The sequence below is a fragment of the Marmota marmota genome, unplaced genomic scaffold (assembly GCF_001458135.2).
Source record: "Marmota marmota marmota unplaced genomic scaffold, marMar, whole genome shotgun sequence".
Taxonomy (NCBI): domain Eukaryota; kingdom Metazoa; phylum Chordata; class Mammalia; order Rodentia; family Sciuridae; genus Marmota; species Marmota marmota.
This window is the reverse complement of record NW_025999968.1, coordinates 40,472,719-40,495,175: the sequence shown is the minus strand read 5'-3', so window position 1 is coordinate 40,495,175 and position 22,457 is coordinate 40,472,719. Positions and strand designations below refer to the sequence as shown.

The window sequence follows — 22,457 nt, the reverse complement described above, 5'->3', positions numbered from 1 at the left end:
TTTCTATTTGCTGCACTTGCCTCTTCTATTATGTTACACTTTTTTTCATTTTGCTTGATATCAATTGAAGATGAATGTTTCAATGAGGAGCCAAATGTTTTAAATTACCTCTTCACTGGGTACATATTTTATAAGATGGGCAGTTGGTCTGTTTCCCAGCACCAACCCAACAAAAGGTAACTCTGCTAAAGAGACTTCCACTCAGCAACCCAATTCAAATGTTCTTGGATAAAATTCAAAGCTACAAAGTTTAACTATGTTCTGTGAAGTGCACTCAGAATATATTGGTAGAAAGTGCAGGCTACAGAATATTTTTTAATCTATTTATATAACTAAGTTACTCAAAGAGGAAAAAAAGCAATCTTTTTTGCTATAGTTTTCACAGATTTTCTGAAACCTTTTCAAGAGAATGATGCAAGTGTGCCATCAAGAGGTAGCAAAGGTGATGTTGCTTTTTATTTCAAAAGTAAGAATGAATGTCAAAGACAGACACACAGCATTAAGCCTATGTAATGATGATCAATAACTTAAAGTGAAAGAAAAAGCATAACTAATATATTAGATGAATCAAATAATCATATCATATATCACACCTATAATTTTGTCTCTATTTTCATGGAATTTATAATTTTTATAAACAAGTATCAAAGTATATCAAAAAATAACAATGAAAGAGTGACAATTTGTCCCCCAAAAGTTTTAAGGCAATGATTACTTTTCAAAGTCCTTATAAACTCATCAGGCGAGCTTCAGTTTTAGAATTAATTAGCTAAATTTTCTTTAAAGACGTAATCAAACTGCACTATTATTTTTACTATCATAGAAGCTTTATGATTATTAACCTTAGTATTGATCAGCTTTCCATGTGACTGTCTTTAGCCTCTGTATCATTATTAATTCTCATTTTCCCAATTATCATATTTGCATTTTAAAGTTAGCCTTGCATATATTGGAAAATAAATTTGAATCATTTGTGAAATAAGGCAGTGGAAAATTCAATCAATTACTCTATCTTTATCTAGTGGGAATTCAAGAGTCAAGTTGTATTCATTTTAATTATTGATGGTGTGCAAAAAGGCCCAGTGGACTTCATTGCAGCACCAACTTAAACTTTAGTAGCATAATTTCCACCTCAAAGCCCTTGTCCATCAATCTACAGTCACAGAAAAATGCATAACATTAAGAGGTTTTGTCTATATGAAATTAACCTTTGCCCTGTCTCTTACTCATTTATTTTGCTCCAGCTGTGAGCTCTAATTTTAGTTTGTGTTATTAATAGAGTCACATTAATGTTGACTTCCTCACACAGCTTCTCTTTTTAGTCTTTGGTTATTTAGGTTTGCACAACTTATAGCTGACTATAGCTAAACCAAGATTTCTTTAAATTGTTTTTCACTTTTGATTAGAATTGCATCAGCAAGAAAGTTCACTTTTTAGCTGACCTGTGAGAAGAAAAGATGCTGACTCACAGTCTTTAAGAGAAGGTGCAGGCCTATTTAAAAGTTGTAGAGTGTCCTCAAAATTTGCATGCCTCGTATGTATGTGTATAATAGACCATTGTGGATGGGGATAGGTCATGATTGATTTATATACATCTTGGAGAATTCAGTGCCCCAACCAAATAAGCACTAGGTAAATATAGAACCAGCAGGGGGAGCTCTCAGTACATACCCTTCGGAATCCCATCCCACTACAGGCAACATTTCTGATAACATAGAAGAATGGCTGGTATAATTTGACAGATTCTCACTCTCGAATTTTTTTTTTCCTAATGATGCACTAGAAAGCATTGAGCAATGCACAGTCACAGTCCTGAACACCCAGGAATCCTATTCATCCATGGTTGAGTTACATCTGCTTAACCTGACAGCCTATCTTGTTCCATTGTAAAAGCATATATACAAAAGCTCACAGCACAGTCCCACATCTTGAAATGATAGCATTTTTACATTTTGAAATTTGTGTTATAAATAGTTTAATATTGCTGCAATTTTAAGGTCCCTCAGGAATATTCTCCCTCTTTGATTCCATTCAGAAATTTGTAAGAGGCCCTTTTGAGTGAGATTTACCCTGGATTTATCCACTTGTAGTAAAGCTTTGCAATTCCAGGGACAGGCAAACCAATCATATTCTTTAACACAGAATTAAAACCATGATAAAAAAAATCTTAGCAATTTGAGACAATAATAATTCACCTATATCACAGCAGGAATTATGGGAAGGGATTGTACTCTTTGTAGGCATTCAGAGTTCCAGGTCTTCTTCAGTTACCTTCTCTGCCCCCAGAGTCCTCCAAAGAATTCTCTACAACCTGCTCACAGAGAAGATAATAATGTTACAGAACATCTTTTTTCAAAACTTTTGGAAATAGACACAATTACTTCCACAATAGTTTAGTGACCAACTTAGTCCCATGACTCCATCTGACTGCAAAGGATTTGGAGAAGTGTGATATAATCCTGCCTTGGGAAACAGAGTCCAGCAAACAGACAAATCTCTGACTCATGGACATAACATTTTGGAAAACTATAAATCTTGTGCAGCACAAGTCTGTTTATACCTTTCTAAAACCATCTGTAAAGTTTGAAGAATTACAAAAGTTTCACCATCTTTGCAAATTCATTTTGTAAATTGATGTTGTTTTGTTCCCTTTTTAATTCTGCACATGCTTTGCTTCCTCTTGTTTGTTGTGGAATGCTATTATAAGTGTGGTCTATATTCCACTTTTCAGAAAATTGGAAAAGATGGAATTGTTGAAAATTTCCTTCTTCTTCATTCATGTACACTTTCACCTGCTCAGAATGGGTTATGTTGTCTACAATAGCTCTATTATGGTATTAGAAAATAAGAGCACAGTAAGACTGCCCAGCTTTGAATTGCTGTTTATAAGCTGGGAAACCTGATAATAATGTAACCCCTCTAAATCTCAAGATTGTTCTTGTCTAACATTAATTGGCATTTTTTTGCAGCCACAGCTTGCGATGGAAGATTTTTATTGACTGGATCTTCTGGGTCTTTCCAGGCTATCCATTATCCAAAGCCATCTAAATCAAGTATTGCTTGTCGGTGGGTCATACGGTAAGAGTCCATCTTCTATGTTCTGTTCTTTAGTTATAAAGTCTTTTTCTGATGCAATGTCTTATCACTTCCAGTAGTATTTTTTTTAACAATAATTGTTACCAGTAACTACAGAATTCTTTCAAACAACAAACTGTTCAAAAGTTTTTCATTCTCATTTTTACCTTTAAAAAATAGTCTGTCCTATGTATAACAGTTTTTAATAGATAAAGCCATATCATTGGACTCTGAAACAAGTTTGTTTCCTTCTCGGTGATTGGCACAGATTACATGCTACTAAAGTAACTAGCACACATATACAGCTGTGTGTCACAAGAAATGGAATTTCTTGTATTCTGCATCTGTCCTCAGAACGCAGTTCTCTGCCCATATCCACAGGGAATTAGTTCCAACCCCCCACCTTTGTCAATACCAAAATCAGTGGATGCTCAATTCCTTTATATAAAATGGCCTAGTATTTATATAGAACCTACACACATTCTCCCATTTATGTTCAATCATCTCTAGATTATTTATAATAACTAGTTCAATGTAAATTCTATTTAAATAGTTGTGATGATTGTTTAGGGAATAATGACAAGAAATGAAGTCTTTCCATGTCAGCACAATTATTTCTAAGTATGTTTGATTCTATTAGTCAGCTTTTCATTGTTGTGACCTGAGAAAAGCAATTTAAAGTAGGAAAAATTTATTTTTGGCTCATGGTTTCAAAGGTGTTAGCCCATGGCCAGCTGACCCCATTGCTTCCGGGTTTAAGGTGAGGCAATGCATCATGGAAGAAGAGCATGAAAAACAAAAGTTGTTCACCTTATGGCTTCCAGAAGCACAGGGGGAGAAAGAAAGAAAGAAAGAAAGAAAGAAAGAAAGAAAGAAAGAAAGAAAGAAAGAAAGAAAGAAAGAAAGAAAGAAAGAAAGAAAGAAAGGAGGAAGGGAGGAAGGGAGGAAGGGAGGAAGGGAGGAAGGGAGGAAGGGAGGAAGGGAGGAAGGGAGGAAGGGAGGAAGGGAGGAAGGAGATACATGATATACCCTCCCAGGGCAACCTCCTCCTCATGACTTAATTTCTTCAGATAGGACATACCTCCCAGAAATCCCCCCCACCTCCCAATAGTCCTTTTTATTATATTAATCCATTAATCCATTGATGAGATCAGAGCCCTCAGGATCCAATCATTTCCCAAAACCTCATCTCTGAATATTGGAGACCAACTCTTCAACACAGGAGCCTTTGGTGGATATTTCACATCCAAACCATAAGAGATTCATACTTGGTTAAATCTGTGGATATAGAACCCATGGCTATGGAGGGCAACTGCAATTCCTTTATAATTATGCCAAAAATTGTTTGCAAATCTTCATCAGTGTTATACAGTTAGTCTCAAGCACACTAGAAAGGATTTCTACAACTTAGTCCAACCCCTGGCCCCCTTTTGGCTATATCTTGAATGACATTTGGGTCCATTATTATATACTTGATCTCCAAGTTCTTATTTCAGTTGATCAATTAAATTGCTGTTGATTAAAATAAGCAGACTGCTGACAAATTATATAACCTGAATGTTTACCTAGCATTCTTCATGAAGAAGGAGTATCTGAAGTGCCTTGAAAATACTCCAAAGGAAAAAGAATTCATACTCGATAAATATGAGGGATACTGAAATAAACTCATTTAAACCCATGTATATAATAATTTCTTTATCAATCTTTGCAATCTTAATGCCCATTGAAAATAATTTAATGCTTAAATTTGTATCATAATAAAGACAATTCAAATTTAAAGGGTTTATGTGCAGAACAGAGTAAAAACTTTTGCTGTAATAATAATATCATTTATGTAATAATCATCCTATATCAATTAAGAATCTGTGTTTCTTTTCTGTCTCCTTCCTTTTTTACATAATTTTAAAACCCTTTTAAGAAATTCACTTTTGATATAGGAATGATAATATAAACCTGAAAAATCTAAAATGTTATCCTAAATCAAATAGTGTACTTCATGATGAAATTATAATTGAATTAGTTACATAATTAATTAGTGATTTCTCTTCTCCATCCTAATTACTATATCAGTGATTCATTGTACCATATAGTTATTGTTTTCTCAATGGTGATAAAAGTGAGTATAGAGACAATGACTTTTCTATATGCATGGCAGACCAATTAAGTGGAGAAATATTTCATATGCAACTAAACTATATTTTGGGCTAGACCAACCCACCCTTGACATTGTGACTACATTTAGCACAAGTCAAATGGTTAAGAATATGGAAGTTAGTGTGAGACAGTCTGTGTGGGTTCAAATCAAGTTTCTTCAGATTTGTCCCAGACAAATAATGCCAGTGTTGCTGAGACAAATCTGAGATGCATCATTTCAGGCAAATTAATAAATCTCTGTGAACCCAAATTTTTACATCTATAGAGCTCAGCAGCCCCGACCACTTGGATCAAAGTCATCATAAAATATAAAAATTAATATAGACTACTTTGTACATGTAAGTGCTCAACAAAAGTAAATTATAAAAGATTATCTAATAATACAATTATTACTAATTGTATTATTACTAATTGTATTAGAGTGTATACGTTAAATTTAGAAAATATTCATTCTCTTAAAAATATAAGAAGGAAACCAAGATACCTAATATGATTAAAAAAACATCAGATTATAGCCTTCTGGTAATCTTATTTTTATTGCAAGTGAGTTGGCTGTTTTAAATTAAAAAAAAAAAAGAACTAAACACAGTATGCACTTTTTCTCTTCAATCTCCAATTTGCTACTCTGAGAAGACAAAGGATGCTGAACAAAAAGGCTCCTAGATTGCTTCTGTTGCATTCCTTAGTATCATGGCTTAAAAGCAACACCTAATGAAGAACTGTCTTTTCTTGTCTAAAGACACCAAAACTTTAATTAAAAGAGCAGAAGTCATCTCTGAAGTTTTCTTTATTTCTTCTGTCTCTGTCTTCTTCAGCTTTGACTCTGGATTCCCTACAGATCTCAGTAGCAGGCTAACTCTGCCTGAAACTTCTGCTCCTTCATCTTGATCTCCTTGTTCCTGCCAACCTCCTGTGGTTACCAAGCACATCTGAGAGGAGCCTGTGAATGGTATCTTCTCACAATCACCACTGGAGCTTTTCAAAGCATGCAGACCAGAATCCACTCCAGAACTGTTGAACCTAATACCCAGGGATAAAGAGCATGTCAGGTTATTTTTGTATTTTTGGTTTTTCTTTCATTATTATTTTTAAAATTTTTATTTATTTATTTTTTTAACTTTTTAACCACATACCATTGTTCTATATCCCTGGCAGCAAACACCACTCAGATACATAAACCTGAGTTTCTTCTTAAATGGCTTTTAATTGTGCCCTGCTCCCAGCCACCATTTTATTTTATGTCACTCTACTCCTTGAAGACTAAACTCCAGCCATGAACTTCAGTGCCCGACTAGACTTAGAATGTAGCATTTGTTAAATCTTGGGTTTTATCACAAATAGTCATTTCTCAGTAAAGACCTTTAGACATTTAAAAAGTAACTTCCTTTAGAGAGAAGGTCCTCATTTGTTTGCTAGGCCAAATTACTACTAAAATTATACCTAAAAATGAGCTTGTTGTGCCCTTAGCCAGAAGGACTCATTCATCTAGGGCCAGCTTTTGGGACAGGTAAACTCTCAAGGTTACTGCTTGGCTTTGGAAACTAAATCTCTACTCATTTTCAAATGTTCTTTAATTCATCCCCACAAGATATCATCTCACACCTGTTAGGATGACCATTACAAAAATCAAAACAAAGTAAGCATTGATAAGAATGTGGAGAAATTGGAATCCTTGTGCACTAACAGTAAGAACATAAAATAATATGGTTATCTGTGGTTCTCAAAAAGAAAATTAAAAACAGAAAAACTATATGATCTAATAATCCCAATTCTGAGTATTTATCCAAAATAACTAAAATCAGGATCTCACATGATGTATCTAGACTCCTTTGCATATTTTAGCATTATTCACAATAGCCAAGATGTGGAAAGAAACTGAATTTCCATCAACATATAAGGGGGTAAAAGAAATATGACCTATACACACAGTGGAATGTTATTCAACAATAAAAAGGAGGAAGCCCTGTTGATGATATGATGTGGATGAACCTTGATAACATTACGTTAAGTGAAATAAGTCAGGCACATAGGGTAAATACTGCATGATTTCCCTTATAAGAGTTTCCTCAAACTCACAGAAATGAAAACAGAATGGTGATTGCCAGGTGCAGGAGGTACAGAGCAATAGCAGTTGGTGTTCAGTTCATAAAACTTCACTTGTGAGAGAGAAGTTCTAGATATCTGCTACACAACATTATGTTAATGATTAATGATATGGTACTGTGCACTAAGAAAGTAGGTGTCATGTGATTTTTAACACCAAAAAAGAAAATATATGCACATTCTAGACAACATTAAGAATTATGATAATGGCTGAAAGCGTTGTAACCTCTTTATGCCTTTAATTTAGTGTAAACCAAGGACTTTCCATCAAACTGAGCTTCGATTCCTTTAAAACAGATTATAGAGATGTGTTAAATATTTATGAAGGTATAGGATCAAGCAAGATTTTAAGAGGTAAGTTATAAGCATATAATATAATCCATCATCAAAATGAAAATATGTGGGAAGCTTTTTGGAGTAAGGTGTTTTCCCTTTAATTTTAAACTAAATATGAACTGGAAATTTAGGTTAATAGAAGGAAAAAGCAAAACTAGCCCTCATTAAGAAAATTAGGAAACTAGTGCTCTATATTATCTTTGTAACAAAATAGTAACTATTTCATATGGTCCTCTTCTAATTGATGTTTTTAAAAAATATGAAAGAAATATTATATATTTGTTTATCATACATTCTTCAAACATTAGTCTCCATTAAACAGAATTCAGTCAAACCCTAAATCTTATTATTCTATTTTCTCTGACATTGCATAATGTATAAACACACAGAAACTCTGTCAGTGTTCACTCTGTTGGGTAAAACAGTGTCTAGCATCTGAAATAAACAGAGTAAACAGTAGTGTAGATAATACTGCTACTACAAACCACTTATCATTAGTATATAGAAACTGATAGAATCTGAGGAGAAGGTAGAGATGCATGAGTAATATGTACTTTCCCAGCCCACTTGTTCTCTTTGGCCTCAGAGTTCACAGTTCTATTTATGGTATACAGTTTAAGAAGGGACAAAATTCTAGGAGGAATCTTATTAATAAAGTTTTGTCATTTTAACATCCAGATTGTGGGTAGTGAAAAGTAAATCATATCTAAAATAAAATGACTTTAATTGATTGAGTGATATGGGAAATATTTAAATAAGTGTTAATAATATTTAGATTTTATGGATGCTATTGATCTGACACTACAGAATGATTTATGTAGATCTTCTTATTTAATATTTTCAACAAATCTGCAAAGTATGTATAGGAGTCAAATGAGATCCAAAAAGTCAAATGATCCCAAGTTCACAGAAATAGTTATATTAGAGGCAGAAATCAAATCAAAACTCTTTGCATTCCGGTTATCTTAATTTATTGTTTTAAACAGATTATTTTAATTTTAATAAAGTTAAATTTTGATGAATTTATTTTTGCATAACCCATTTAACTTTAATTGAATTAAAATTTGATTTATTAGCTAAATTAATTAATTAATTGACTAGAAAAGTTGAATACTTAATGAATAAGGGAATTTTTCATTGTGCTTTGAAAGCCCAAATTCAAATAGAGTAATGAGAATGCATAAAACGTGAATTCATGGTAAATAACATTTGGCTTAAATAAATGCACCAATTATTTCATAATCATTTTTGTTATTGAAAAATGCTCTTCTTTAAAATTATAATCAACATAAATATTTACATAGGTAGGTAAATATTCAAGTTTATATAAATATTTTCAAAGGCTAATGTGACATTAATAAATTTTAGCATACATTGATCTCTTATAATGCATGAAGTTATTCTGTCAGGACTTTTTCAGCTTAATAAATGCTCCCCTCACAACAATTATGATAGTTTCTCCGTTACAGATGATGAAATCTAAATTAAAGAAAGTTAAATGCTTTGTAAGTGGTAGGTACTCTCACAGTCCTTTACTCTTCAAACACCTTGATTCATCTAAATATTATTTTCAATGCTTAGACTATCAGTAATTTATGAATAAATTTTAAAATAGTTAAATGTAATGATGCAAATAATGCACAAATATTTACCTTAAAAATGTAATATGAAAGAGAGTACAAAGAGGTCTATAAAAGTGTTTCAAATTAAAACAGGGTCCTTTGCTTAAGACCATCTAAAATTTTTATTTCAAAGTTTTGAAAAAAAATTTTAATTGTAATCAGAAAAAAATAAAAGCATTTGATTGTTAAAACAAATTTTATAATGAAAATAAGAGTTTATTTTAAAGAAAAGCAATAATATCATACCCCTAGCATCAAGCATAGTAAATGGTATAATGTAAAAAATCTCAGTATTTGTGGATTTAAATTTAGATTAATACGTTTATATTTCTATTGTATGGTATTAAGGTGAGTTTTCAATGGGGACAAGCGGTAATTTTTCATGACTTTAGAGTTATTTCATATTGAAATAATTTCAAAACTTTCGTTCTCAGTTCACAAGCCCATCTAAAAGCTTTGCAAATCTTTTGTGTGAGAGATACTTATCAGATTTACTTTCATTCAATTCCAATTAGGAAATGTATCTCAAATGCTGTTGTAATTTTTATCACTTGGAAAATATTTAGATATTAGGAAATCAGGAAAAATGGATTATCTAGAAAAATTATAAAACTGTCTAACACCATGAAATATTTGCTGTATTCTTGATTAGAGTAATCAGGATAAACAAATCCCAAAGTCATTTTTGACTTTCAGATATAATTATGATATAAAAGTTCTCTAACTGGTAAAAAGTGTTCCAGAAAGATGGACATTACATAAAAAACAAAAAGAAGAAGAAGAAGAAGAAGATAGAGTTTGATAGGGTCTGCAAATACTTTAAGAACAGAAGTAAACCAGAATATATTGCCAGGAGAATAAGTTTAAAATATTCTCTTTATGTTGCAGTGATGAAAGTATAAATTCAATAGTGGTAGTAATTATCAATGCTGCATATGCTTAAAGTATTATCTGATGAGTGAGCTCATTTAATTTTTTTGTTCATAAAAATCCATAAATGTTTCAAATCATCATCAAAGAAATACAACATAAACAGACTCAGAAAGCACAATAAGCACACTGTAATTGATTTCAAAATGCCAAGCCCAGAATATGTACTTTGAGTGTGTATTTGTTAATGTGGTTATTTACCAAGTGCTCCAGTGGAATTCCATTTTTACAAGACAGGACTGCTGATGATATATCTTTACCACTGTGGCTTAACACTGTGTGATGCCATGCTTTTAAAACTAAAGGTCACAAAATCATGTACGGATATAGCAAAGCTCAATAACAGACCTGGTGAATCTTGCTAATTGTTGGTTTATCCTACAACAAAATAAGAATATTGTGGATTTGGAATTGAGTAATCTATGCAAATATTTTTCAAGAAAAGCATTTTTATAAGCTTTATGCTTTGTATTGAGACACTTTGTGTACCCTCCAAAGTACCCACTTACTGCGGCTGGGGCTGTAGCTCAGTGGCAGAGCGCTTGCCTAGCATGCATGAGGCACTGGGTTCAATCCTCAGCACCACATAAAAATAAACAAATAAAATAAAGGCATTCTGTCCATCTACAACTACAAAATAAAATTTAAAGAAAAGTACTCATTTATTCACTCCTGTTGATAGGAATACATTACATAGAAAAGTTTAATGAGCACTGGCTTAAAGACTTGCCCTTTCCAGAAACTCTAAAAAATTATCTAATTATGATATCTAGCAAAAGTAAAGATTTCTTCATCAGGAAGTTTCTCTCATGTTGAATAATTCCACAGATTTTTGTTTTTTTGGTTTTGTCTTGTAACTCATCAATCAAATATTTCTAATAGAGAACCTGCTTATTTTCTTCCAGGTCATCTGGCCCCATACTGAATTCATAGTGGGCACTCCATTAAATGTGTCAAACACATTAAAAATCCTTTATACTATGCAGCGTATACTCTAGTGGAAGCATTTGTACTTCCATAAGTGGAATAACATAACCGGCTTTGAGCTTTATCTGTTGAGTCCTAATCTATAGAAAGTCTCATTCTTGTCCATCACCCTCTTTCCCAACTTTCCAGCATCTTTATCATGCTTCCCTGCTCTCTTTCACAAAACCTATTCACCAGGGTCATTGCTGTTAGAAGAAAAATGAGGAGTTAGTTCACATTCAGGTGTGACTTCTTGACAACTCTATGTAAATTATTATTTATAGATTATTGAATTTTTGGAAGAAATACTGTATTTTTGTAAGGAATTAGTGTTGAAAATTTTATTCTATCATGTAATATAGGAAAAATTCACCTTTTATAAAATTATCAGGCAATTGGTTTCCTTTTTCTTTCAACAAAAGGCATTTCTTTTATGTAGGCAAACTGTATCACTCTGTGTACTCACATCTTAATACATGCGCTCAAATATTGACTAAACTTCTCCCATACTCTGACATAATGACAGAGGTACAGAAAGCATTAAATCATAATCTATGCCTTTTCAGGGCTTATAATAAATTGGTGTGAGAGATGTACCATCGCTAGCATTCATTGAGCACTTACTATCAGCAGTCCCTGTTCCAAATGGAAATGATTTACTCTTATAACAAATCTTTATGAAAATTTTATTATCACAGAGAAAATTGAGGCACAGAGAAATCTACTCAGGCATAAAGCAAGAACTGAATTGAATACTGACTCTGAAACCCCAGTTCTTAACCACCACCCTCTACTGTCTTTGTTTATACATAAGATACATGTCTTTCATTCGATCTGTGGTTCAAGGAAAACTTAAAATTCTGAGGAAAGTTATTAAAAATGTCTACAGACACATATTTTATACTCTTTATAAGGGGTTATTGACTATTTCTGATGCAGGTTAATGGATCTGAGGATATACCTGCAGTCTACTTAGACCAGTGCAATAACATTGGAAAATGTAGGAATCCTAACACATCACAATCATCAAAGGTGCCATTGAGCCACCAGCCTCATTCACATCCATCCAGAAACAGTTGTGCCAGAGAATTCCAATGCTGTAGAAAGAAAGCAAGAATGAGAAAGGCAGACAGGTTTAAAGGAAACTTTCTGGAATATTTACATACCTTAAGTGACTAGACACCTATGAACTACAAAGTTTTTCAACATGAGAGCAATTTTGTTACACAATTACATATGCTGGTAGGAGGAGTCTAAATAATGAATATAATTCTTCATTAGGAAATACTGGATGATACACATTTTGGAGGAAAATATTAAGATGTTAATTTAAAACTCAAAAATAACAGTGATGCTTTGTCTGCAAGTGTGGTCAATTTCACAGACCAGAATCTGATATCTAGGTCACATTATCTGACTAAAATATTAAATCATTCTTTCCTAACTTTTTTTTTTCATTACAACTACCAATAAGAAACTTTTAGACTTATTTTCTTCTGTATGTTCAGGTAATTTAAATATTTTATGTATATCTGTTTATGTGTGTATATGTGGGCTTTACAAATTTAAAATCTTGGGCTGGGGATATAGCTCAGTTGGTGAAGTGCTTGCCTTGCATGCACAAAGCCCTGGGTTCAATCCCCAGCACCACAAAAAAAATAAATAAATAAATAAATAAATAAATAAAATGAAAAAAATTAGAAGCTAAGGCTATTTCTCACTCCCTTAAGAATCAAAATTGAAAGATAACATTTATGTGGCTTAGAGTTAAGGCAGAAAGAACAACGATAAAATCAATATAAAGTGCTATGGATTCAATACTTAATCACCAAGTATTATATTGATGTCCTACAATTATATCAGAAAAAGAAACAAAGATATACTCTTTTTTCTAATATTGTGACTGCATTTTAGCTCCTTTGGTATGGCATAGGATATAACTGATAGAGCCAAACTAACTTTTGGTTTAAGAACTGTTTAAATTTGTGCTTATTACAGGAACATTTTCAGTAAAAGAATACATCTTTTCTTTTTAATATGTGTACACAATGTATGTGCCTACTAATTAAAAATGAAAAAGTTTTTTAAACCATAAATATGTATAGTAATTTGAGGTTTTCCAATACTCAGAAAACACACTTCAATTAAGTAAATCACAAATGTAATGCTTTTAGTTAACTGAGTAATATCAGAATGATGGATAAATTGACGGATAAGTGGATGTATTCCTATAACAGTAATTCATTTTCTTTTGTAGCTTCCCTTTGGGAAAGTAGTCCCGGCACAATTAGAATCTTTTCCAATCAAGTTACTCTCACCTTTCTCATAGAATCTGATGAAAATAATTATATTGGCTTTAGTGCAACATATACTGCATTTAATAGCAGTGAGCTTAATAGTAAGTATATTTTACTCTTAATCCTTTGCATTTTCAGGTTCCTAATATTTTAATAGAATTTTAAAAGTATCAAGACATAAAATGTTCATCATGGAATTTCATTATGAACATATTTTATGTACATCTCTTTTAATGCCAGAAAGAAATTATAAATTATAATATAGTTCACATTCTTCATAGCAATCTAATAACCAACTTGAGAAAAATTATAAATTGATATAAAAATTAAATTTAAAATGTTATATAGTGCAATATTACAAGTAAAATGTTATTGATTAAACTAATTCAGAGCTGTTTCCATGTAGACTTAATTTTGATCAAAGTACTAAATTTAATAACAAGGAGAAAAAAATTGGGGGAATAAAGTTTGTGTGGGTAAACCAATGGAGATAAGATGTAAAACTTAAATAACAAAAGCTTGTATTTGCTCACGTCATGATGAATATTAGAAACACATTAATTTAACACAGTTGAAAAGAAAAGATTTTTTCAGACTTAATGTAATGAAATAAAGTGAAGATTAATAGAAAAGAATGTTTTTACTTATCCCACTCAATTGTAAACTCTACAAAGTTAGATTATTTTCAACATAACTTAATGTAACTGCTTATATTGTGAACTTAATTTTAGGGCTCTTTCCTTCATTTTTATTTCACAGATTATGAAAAAATTAACTGTGATTTTGAGGATGGCTTTTGTTTCTGGATCCAGGATCTAAATGATGACAATGAATGGGAAAGGATTCAAGGATCCACCTACCCTCCTTTTACTGGACCAAATTTTGACCATACTTTTGGCAATATTTCAGGTATAATTTATATTTAATTCATAATATAAAACAAAAAGGTATGTCAAAGGAATATTAAATCAACAAGACTTTTCAGAACTTTTTCTTAAAATCATGCCCTACTAAATTTATTTAAATGAAAAATGATAATCAAATAGCAAGTAAAATTTAATATGTTTCAAGAAATATACTTTTACCATATATATTCATTTGCAATATGTTCAAACATACACAAAAAGGCCATTAGAAATAAAGAGACAGGTTGTCGTCCTACATTTACCATTTATTATTAACTAAATGATTTATGTGAGGTAGTTTCCTTTTCAGAGTGTTGGTCTGCTTTGCCTTAGTTTTATTTTCTGATTATTCATTGCTAGTACACAGAAAATAAATTCATTTTGTATATTGATCTTATACCCTGCTGTCTTGATGAACTTGTTAGCTCAGTTTATTTTTAAAGAATTCCCTAGAATTTTTATTTATAATATCATATCACATTGCAGTACAGAGAGATGAACTTTTTCTGGAGACCCTGTGGAAGCCTGATGGTAGATCACTGTCTTAAGGGAAGGCTGTGATCTGTTTAATACATTTTCATGAGAATGTGATATTAGAATTGGATTCCTAGTGGACACATTAACATCAGAGATGATAGTATTTGACTAAGAAAACCAGAATCATAGAGAAGAATCAGGAGATAAGAATCTTCTGTTGAGAAGGTCACTCCTGAGAGCCTCAGAAGCATATAACCAGAATACAAATATAATCACTGAACAAAGGTTTGTGAATTTAGAAGAAATGGAATCTTAAAAAACTAATGAAAACTACAAAAAGAACAAAATAGAATTTGTGCATTTATACAACTTTAGTAGACAAAATCCATCCTACAATGTGATTGGTTGAAAAGTTGCTGGTGAAAATACAATTCAGTTTTAAAATACATATTAAAAGCCTCCTGGCCAGCCATGGTGGCACAGACTTCTAATCCCAGTGGCTCTGGAGACTGAGGTAGCAGGATCACAAGTTCAAAGGCAGTCTCAGCAATTTAGTCAGTTCCTAAGTAACTCGGTGAGACTCTATATCCAAATAAAATATAAAAACAAGGGCTAGTGTTGTGGCTCAGTGATTAAGCAACCTGGGTTCAATCTCTGGTACCAAAACAAAACAAAAAGTCTCCTTTAACAATGTGCAATTCCAGACATTAATAACAGATCACATGTCACCAATTCTACACTCTGAGAAATTTCAAGTTGAAACCTTTGTTTCCTTTCAACAAATACGATAAGCCCTTTTTTATCCCCCCTATCAAAGAACACTGCATCTTCTAACCCAGTGGTTTATTTTCACTATAGTATTCTTAGTATCAGGAACAAGAATCTGATATTTTTTATATTTGAATTTCTACAGTATTAACAATGCCTAAATTCAATCAGAATGTAATATTAATTTTAATAGATGAGCGAATGTCTAAAATTTTGACTCAATAAGTAATTCTGATATTTTTTGGATAAATCAAATATCTTATAGCAAAAAAAAACTAAGTACATGTTCTTTGTAATTTGTTATTAATAGTCACTTCTGTTATGAAGATCAGTATCTTCATTTTTATCCCATGAAAAGTAAATGGTTAATTTAATGCTAATTATGAGTGACAAAGAGTTAAGTAACTTATAGGGTTAATTTATTCAGAATAGTAATGTTTCTAATAAATACTGACTCTTTAGATAATGACATCTCTAAAATATTAAAATATGGTTCATCATTCTGCATCTTGATCAAAATCTTTCTCTAAAAAATGAATTATCTTAACCAATGTTCATAATCATCACCAAGAGCTGGAGTGCAGTGAGTAGGGCGTAGGGTTCAGATGATGATGCCTTTTCTATGGTTCTGACTCTTTAACTGAAATGAAGAGCTAGTTAAGGTGAGCACTGGAGTGGCAGGCTTCATTCACTCTGACTGGTAGTTGCAGAATAGTTAGTGGAAGGGCAAGAGTGTTGCCTGATTTGTTAGTCGGCTTTTTGTTGCTGTCACCAACAAAACTGACATAAACAAATTTAAAAGAGGAAAATGTATTTTGACTCATAGTTACAGAGCTTTTCAGACCATGGTCCACTGTCTCCATTTCTTTCTATTTGAGGTGAGGAAGAATATCATGGTGAAAGGGCATAGCAAAGGGAAACTGCTCAGGTCATGGAAGTCATGAAGCAAGTGGGTGGAGAGAGCCTGGAAAAATATATAGTCCCCAAGTGAATTCCCTTAGTGACTTTCATCCTCCAACCATGCCCATCTACCTACAGTTTTCATGAACTCCTAGTAGTTCATTCAGTTATTAATGGATTTATCCCCAAATTAGGTCAGAGCCCTCGTGATCCTGACTTTTCCAAAGCCCCACCTCAGAACCTGTCTGCATTGAGGATCACATCTTCAAATTATGGGATTCTGGGGAACTTTCAAGATCCAAACCATAACACAGGGAGACTAATACAAGGCTTTCCTTTGACCTAGATGTTTTAGTTAGCTTTTTCACTGTTGTGACTAAAAGACCTAACCGTAACAATTGGAGAGGAGAAAAGTTTATTTGGAAAGGTTTATGGTTTCAGAGATCTCAATCCATAGACTGCCAGGTACATTTCTCAGGGCTCAAGGTGAGGCTGAACATCATGGTGCAAGAGTATGGCAGAGGGAAGCAGCTCACATGGGGATCAGTAAGAAGAAAGAGAGACTCCACTAACTAGATACAAAATAGTTACCCCAAAGCCACAACCCTAATTCCCACCTCCTCCAGCCACACCCTACCACTTCCATTACCAGTTAATCCCTATCAGGGATTAATTCACAGATTTGGTTAAGATCCTCACAATCCAATCATTTCTCCTTTGAACCTCCTTGCATTGTCTCACATGTGAGCATCTGGGGGACACCTCACATCCAAACCATAACACTAGAGAAGAAGTCAAGGGACTCAGATCAAGGATTAGATATGGTAAGAAGAGGTCAGATTCTAGACATAGTCTGAAAGGAGTCATAATAGGATATCACAATTTAGTCACTAGTATGTACCTATACATAAAAAACATTGCTATATATAGATGGTCAGTCCCATAAGGCCAAAAGCATTTAGTACCGAGAATGGTGACATGCATATTCTTCTATATAATTAATCTTTCTTGAATAAATTATATCTCAGAGCTGATCCTCCATGGATAAAGTAGTAACCTACAAGAGGAAGACTAACTCCTATACAATAGTCACCCTAGCCCTCTATAGAAGGCCTAAGAGTCAAACAATCTGATCAGTTGTTCCCATAGTGTAATAAAAAAAAAATTCTCTACCACAGTTGGACAAGAGTAGTTACAGCAAAGTGAAGAAAGCATTTATATCTATTGACTATGACAGAAACCTTTTATGTAGTTGAAATCCTTGACATTTGAATTATCATTTTTCTACTTTTATGTCATCATAATAAGAGATAAAATAATTCCACTGATATTTGAAGAGTGTTAGTGCATTACAGGAGAGAAAAGGCTTCAGGTTGCCCACAGATTACATAACTAAAGAAAGTAGATGAAATTGACGAAAGGGAAGCAGGTGGAATGTCAGATGGAGATTTTAAATAGTTGGGTGCGAAATGAAGTCTCAGGAGAAAGTCATGTAGCAGGAGTTATTTAAAATTAGACAAGGTAGAGCAGGTCAGAGCACACCAGAGGCAGCGAGGTAATGAGGACCACGGTAGGTCTTAATAGGTTCTCTCTAACTCTCATATGTGTGATTTCATAATCTACCAGTCATTCACCCCCCAGGGGCATTTTTATTCCAACTGGCTTTTTTATGTGTCAGAACATCCTATGAAATGGAAGAGAATTAAGTTTCTCCTGCTGTTCCTCTTATCTATGCAGGGTTTTTGTTGTTGTTGTTGTTCTTTACCTCCACTTTAAATGACAGGAAGGCCTAAATGAAACAGATGAACTTTGAATTAGCATGGCTTTAGGGAAGAACATCTAAGCCCCTTCAGTTTTCCAGACCTTCTAAAGAACTCTTTCTTGGTGGAGCCACAGCTCCTAAATCTGTGTGCTGTCGATGTGCAGCTTTCTCTTTACTTCTTAGAAGCAAAGAAATTGGGGGAAAATGGAAGCGTTGATGCAGGGCACCATCTCAGGGTGTTCATAAGTGGCTGATTTGTTCAGAACACACAGGGAGAAGCGAGGTCAGCAGCATGTAAGACTGCAGAAATGGAAGGGTCACCAAAGGGCTAGATAGCCCAAAGAAAATGTTTCTTTCCTCACCTTTTTCAAGGAAACTGTAATTGTTCCTAATGTTTTTGGAACCAGTGTATATAGAACTGAAGATGATGTAAATGTGGACCTGTGAGTCTTAGCAAGGTTTAAATCTCAGACCTTCCATTTAGGCAAATTATCTATTCTCTCTCTCTCTCTCTCTCTCTCTCTCTCTCTCTCTCTCTCTCTCTCTCTCTCTCTCTGCCTCAGTTTTCTATTCCAGAAAATAAACTTGATGATAATAGGACCCCAGTTTAATAGGCATGTTATAAGTATTCAATTGATTGCTATGTTTAAAAAAATTAGAAAAATGCCTGACACATAGGAAATGCTATATAAATGTTTTTGTTGTAACTATTTTCTCTTCATGCCACAAAAGTATTCAGAGGCAAAAATTGTCTGTAGTACCATAGCATACTGGGGAGTAAAACAGTTATTTGGCTCAATTTTCAAAAGTGTGCTAGGCTTTTAGATGTCTCTTAGCATACAGAATTTTTCCAAGTATAACTTTAGTGTTTTCAAAGTCATATTCTTGTTTTCTTATCTTCTCTGTGATATTAAATTTTTTAAAATAAAAATAATGGTTAAAATTCACTCAGATTCTATTGTTTATAGAATCTGAGTGAATTTTAACCATTTCCCAACCTAAAACTTTCAATACCATTCATTTATAATTCCCAGTTAATTTCATGTACACACTTACCTCTCACAAACCTCTTCTATCAGCCTCTTCTTGAGCAAGAGCTTCAAGGTTCCAGAATGCAGGGCTTTCTCCAGGTTCTGTTCTCTGCATCATCATCATCACACACACACACACACACACACACACACACACACACCAAACAATCTTTTCTCTTGAACTGATTTTTTGGATAGAAAGAGGTTAAGTTTTGTTTATGGAGAAATAGGCAGAAAAAGTTACAAGAGGAAGTTGTAAGAAAAGCCTAATAGCTCAGGAAAGGGGTAGACTATGTGCTCAAATTAAAAAACGTATTTCTGGGTTTAAACCAACTCAAAAGTCAATTCTGAAAACTCTAGAAGACATTTCAAGAAAGTTGAGAGATATTATCATTTGACCATATGAGTTCCATGTGTTTATGGAATATATCTGTTTAATCATTTCTTTTTGTATAGAACTTTAATAAACATAAAAGTAAATTAAATCAGCATAAAATGTACTAAACAATAGTTAACTAATCCACATAGAAAATACAAATATGAACAAGTTATCTTTCTTTCTCCCAAACTTCTAACAAATTTTAAAAGTTAAATGTTAGGACTGGGTGTTTCAGTGATAGAACATTTACCAAGTATGTGTAGGGCCCTGGGTTTTATCCCCAGCATCACACACATACACACACACACACACACAATTGCATATTTGTAAATAAAATGCATAACATTTATATTAACAAACATCAGAGAAGTACAACATGCCATTAAGAATGAAAAAATGGATGCTTCTAACTGGAAGAATTTCTGAAGGAGATGATAATTTGACTAAAATTATCTCAAAAAAATAGGATTTTAACAAGACATAATCAGAAGAGAAAATATAAGAACAGAAAAATATGGGGGGAAAGACACAAAAGGTAATAAAACTTCTAAATATTTGGAAATATTAAAATAAATTTATGGAAGTTCTACATAAAATTAGAAGAATAAGAAAAGAACTATGTCTGGAAGATACTAAGGTTTAGGACAGAGCCCTCAAATCTCAGAGTGAATTTATACTTAATTTAGTTACTAGGCAAGAGAGAGAGAGAGTAAGCGAGTGAGAGAGAGAGAGAGAGAGAAAGAAAGAGAGAGAGAGAGAGAGAAAGTATGTGATTTTGAATAAAGGATCAACTAGATTGCCCACAAGGAAGCATTATCAAGCAATGGTGTAGGTGATGAAGAGCTTCCAAGGAGAGGTAGAGAATTTGGAAGAAAACACATTTGGAAATAATGAAAAGTGATGATGGTGACTTAATTCATCATTTCTAGTGTTGTGATATTCTCCACCTGATGAGATCTCCAGAAATAATACTATGTGAATATCTGGTATCTGGTTTCTTACTCTAAGTGGAATCAACTGGATATACAATTAATTGAGAACATATCAAATGAAGATGAGTGCGAGCTTTTCATTACTATGACCCAAATACCTAAAAAAAACAACTTAGAGAAGGAAAAGTTTGTTTTGGCTCATGGTTTCAGAGGTTAAGTCTATGGTTAGCCAACTCCATAGCTCTGGACTCAAAGTGAGGCAGAACATCATGGTAGACCAAAGTGGCATAGGAGCACTACTCCATTCTTGGCACCCAGGAAACAGAAAGGGAGGAAAAGAGAGCCAAAGGAAAAATGAACCTCCAGTGACCCAATCTTCTAGCCACACCCCATGTGACTATTGTTATTACCCAATTAATTAGTCCATTCAAACTAGAATGGACTGTTTAGGTTACAGTTTTCACAATCAAGTGATTTCACCTCTGAAGATTCCTGCATTCACATGAGCTTTTGGAGAGTACCTCATACCCAAACCTTAACAAGATCCAAACATAAATTTTATCACTTTCAAATTATTAAAGGCAAAAAGGATGTAAAATCTTGAGAAGACAGAAATGACAAAATAGCGGCCTTTAAACATTGTTTATCACATTTTTTTCAGTGCTGGGGATTGAACGCAGAGCCTTGCACATGCTAGGCAAGTACTCTACCATTAAGACACACCCCCAGCCCTCCTTAAACATTTTCATATCTAACAAATCATCCATCATTTTTGCTTCCAAAGGTCAAAATTAGAAGTGATATATGCATAAATGTGTGATCTTAAAATATTCTAATCATAATGAAATGAAATGGATTTCCTTGGAATGCAGTGATCTCTAATGTATCTGACATGTATTAAATAAGATTGTATAGGCAAATTATTGTCAAATTAAGGGACACTTAGGTGGTTGGACTGACCGTATTTTTAGGTAAACTACAATCCTCAGCTTTTAGAATTTATAATTTTCTTTCATTTTCTACTTTGTTAACTAAAGAGTTAAGTGATATCACAAAAATAGTAATTTAATGCTATATATTATTTTACTATATTCCAGAATGTATAAATCTATATAATATTTGCTAAGTTGTGCTTATTTGTTTATTTATTTTCTTATTTAAGCAAAGTTCATAAAGTACTAGAGTCGATATGATTTTATGTGTACATGAAGTCATATCTTGATGACTAAAAATTCTATGTATATTACAGTTTAATGAGTAAATAACAGACTCAAAATGTTTCAAATCATAACCAATTGACTATGAATGTGACCAAACATAAATAGAAGCATGACATGTGTTAGTATTATATAATTTCAAATAACTACAAGTATTTTTGAAGTGTTTAAACATTTCATTACTTATCTATGGCATTCAAGTTTATTTTAGTTATTTCTTCCCTTACTGTCCTAAGCAACTAAAAGTAAAGTCACCTCAATATGGATTTAGAGTTGGGCATTTAAAGAGTAGATTTTGGTACTTCTCCTCTATATCTATACTGCTCTTTTTCATTGGGTTGTATAACTGAGCACAAATAGCTAAAATGATTATTCATGAAATATCATAGCATATATAAAATACACATAATGTACTAGTAATATAAAATGTTAAATACACTTATATTTATTTTATACTTTATGGTAAACTCAAATGAATATGTATAGATTACATTTATTAAGATATTTGACCATAATTTCACCTTGATAAAACACTCATTTATTCTGAGTAATTTTTATCTCCTTGTTCTAAATGTGCAGTTGTGTATCTAAAGAAAGTATTAC

General features: G+C 32.9%; 1 protein-coding gene across 1 annotated transcript in view; it reads left to right on the top strand.

Annotated features, from left to right (window-relative positions):
* The window catches only part of Tmprss15 (transmembrane serine protease 15), a 121,441-nt gene that overhangs the window by 32,572 nt on the left and 66,412 nt on the right, over positions 1-22,457 (top strand). Inside the window, exons 7-10 of the mRNA XM_015478421.2 lie at positions 2,970-3,078; positions 7,580-7,686; positions 13,444-13,584; positions 14,243-14,392. Of these exons, the coding sequence (XP_015333907.1) occupies positions 2,970-3,078; positions 7,580-7,686; positions 13,444-13,584; positions 14,243-14,392 (507 nt within the window). The remainder of the gene's footprint in view (positions 1-2,969; positions 3,079-7,579; positions 7,687-13,443; positions 13,585-14,242; positions 14,393-22,457) is intronic.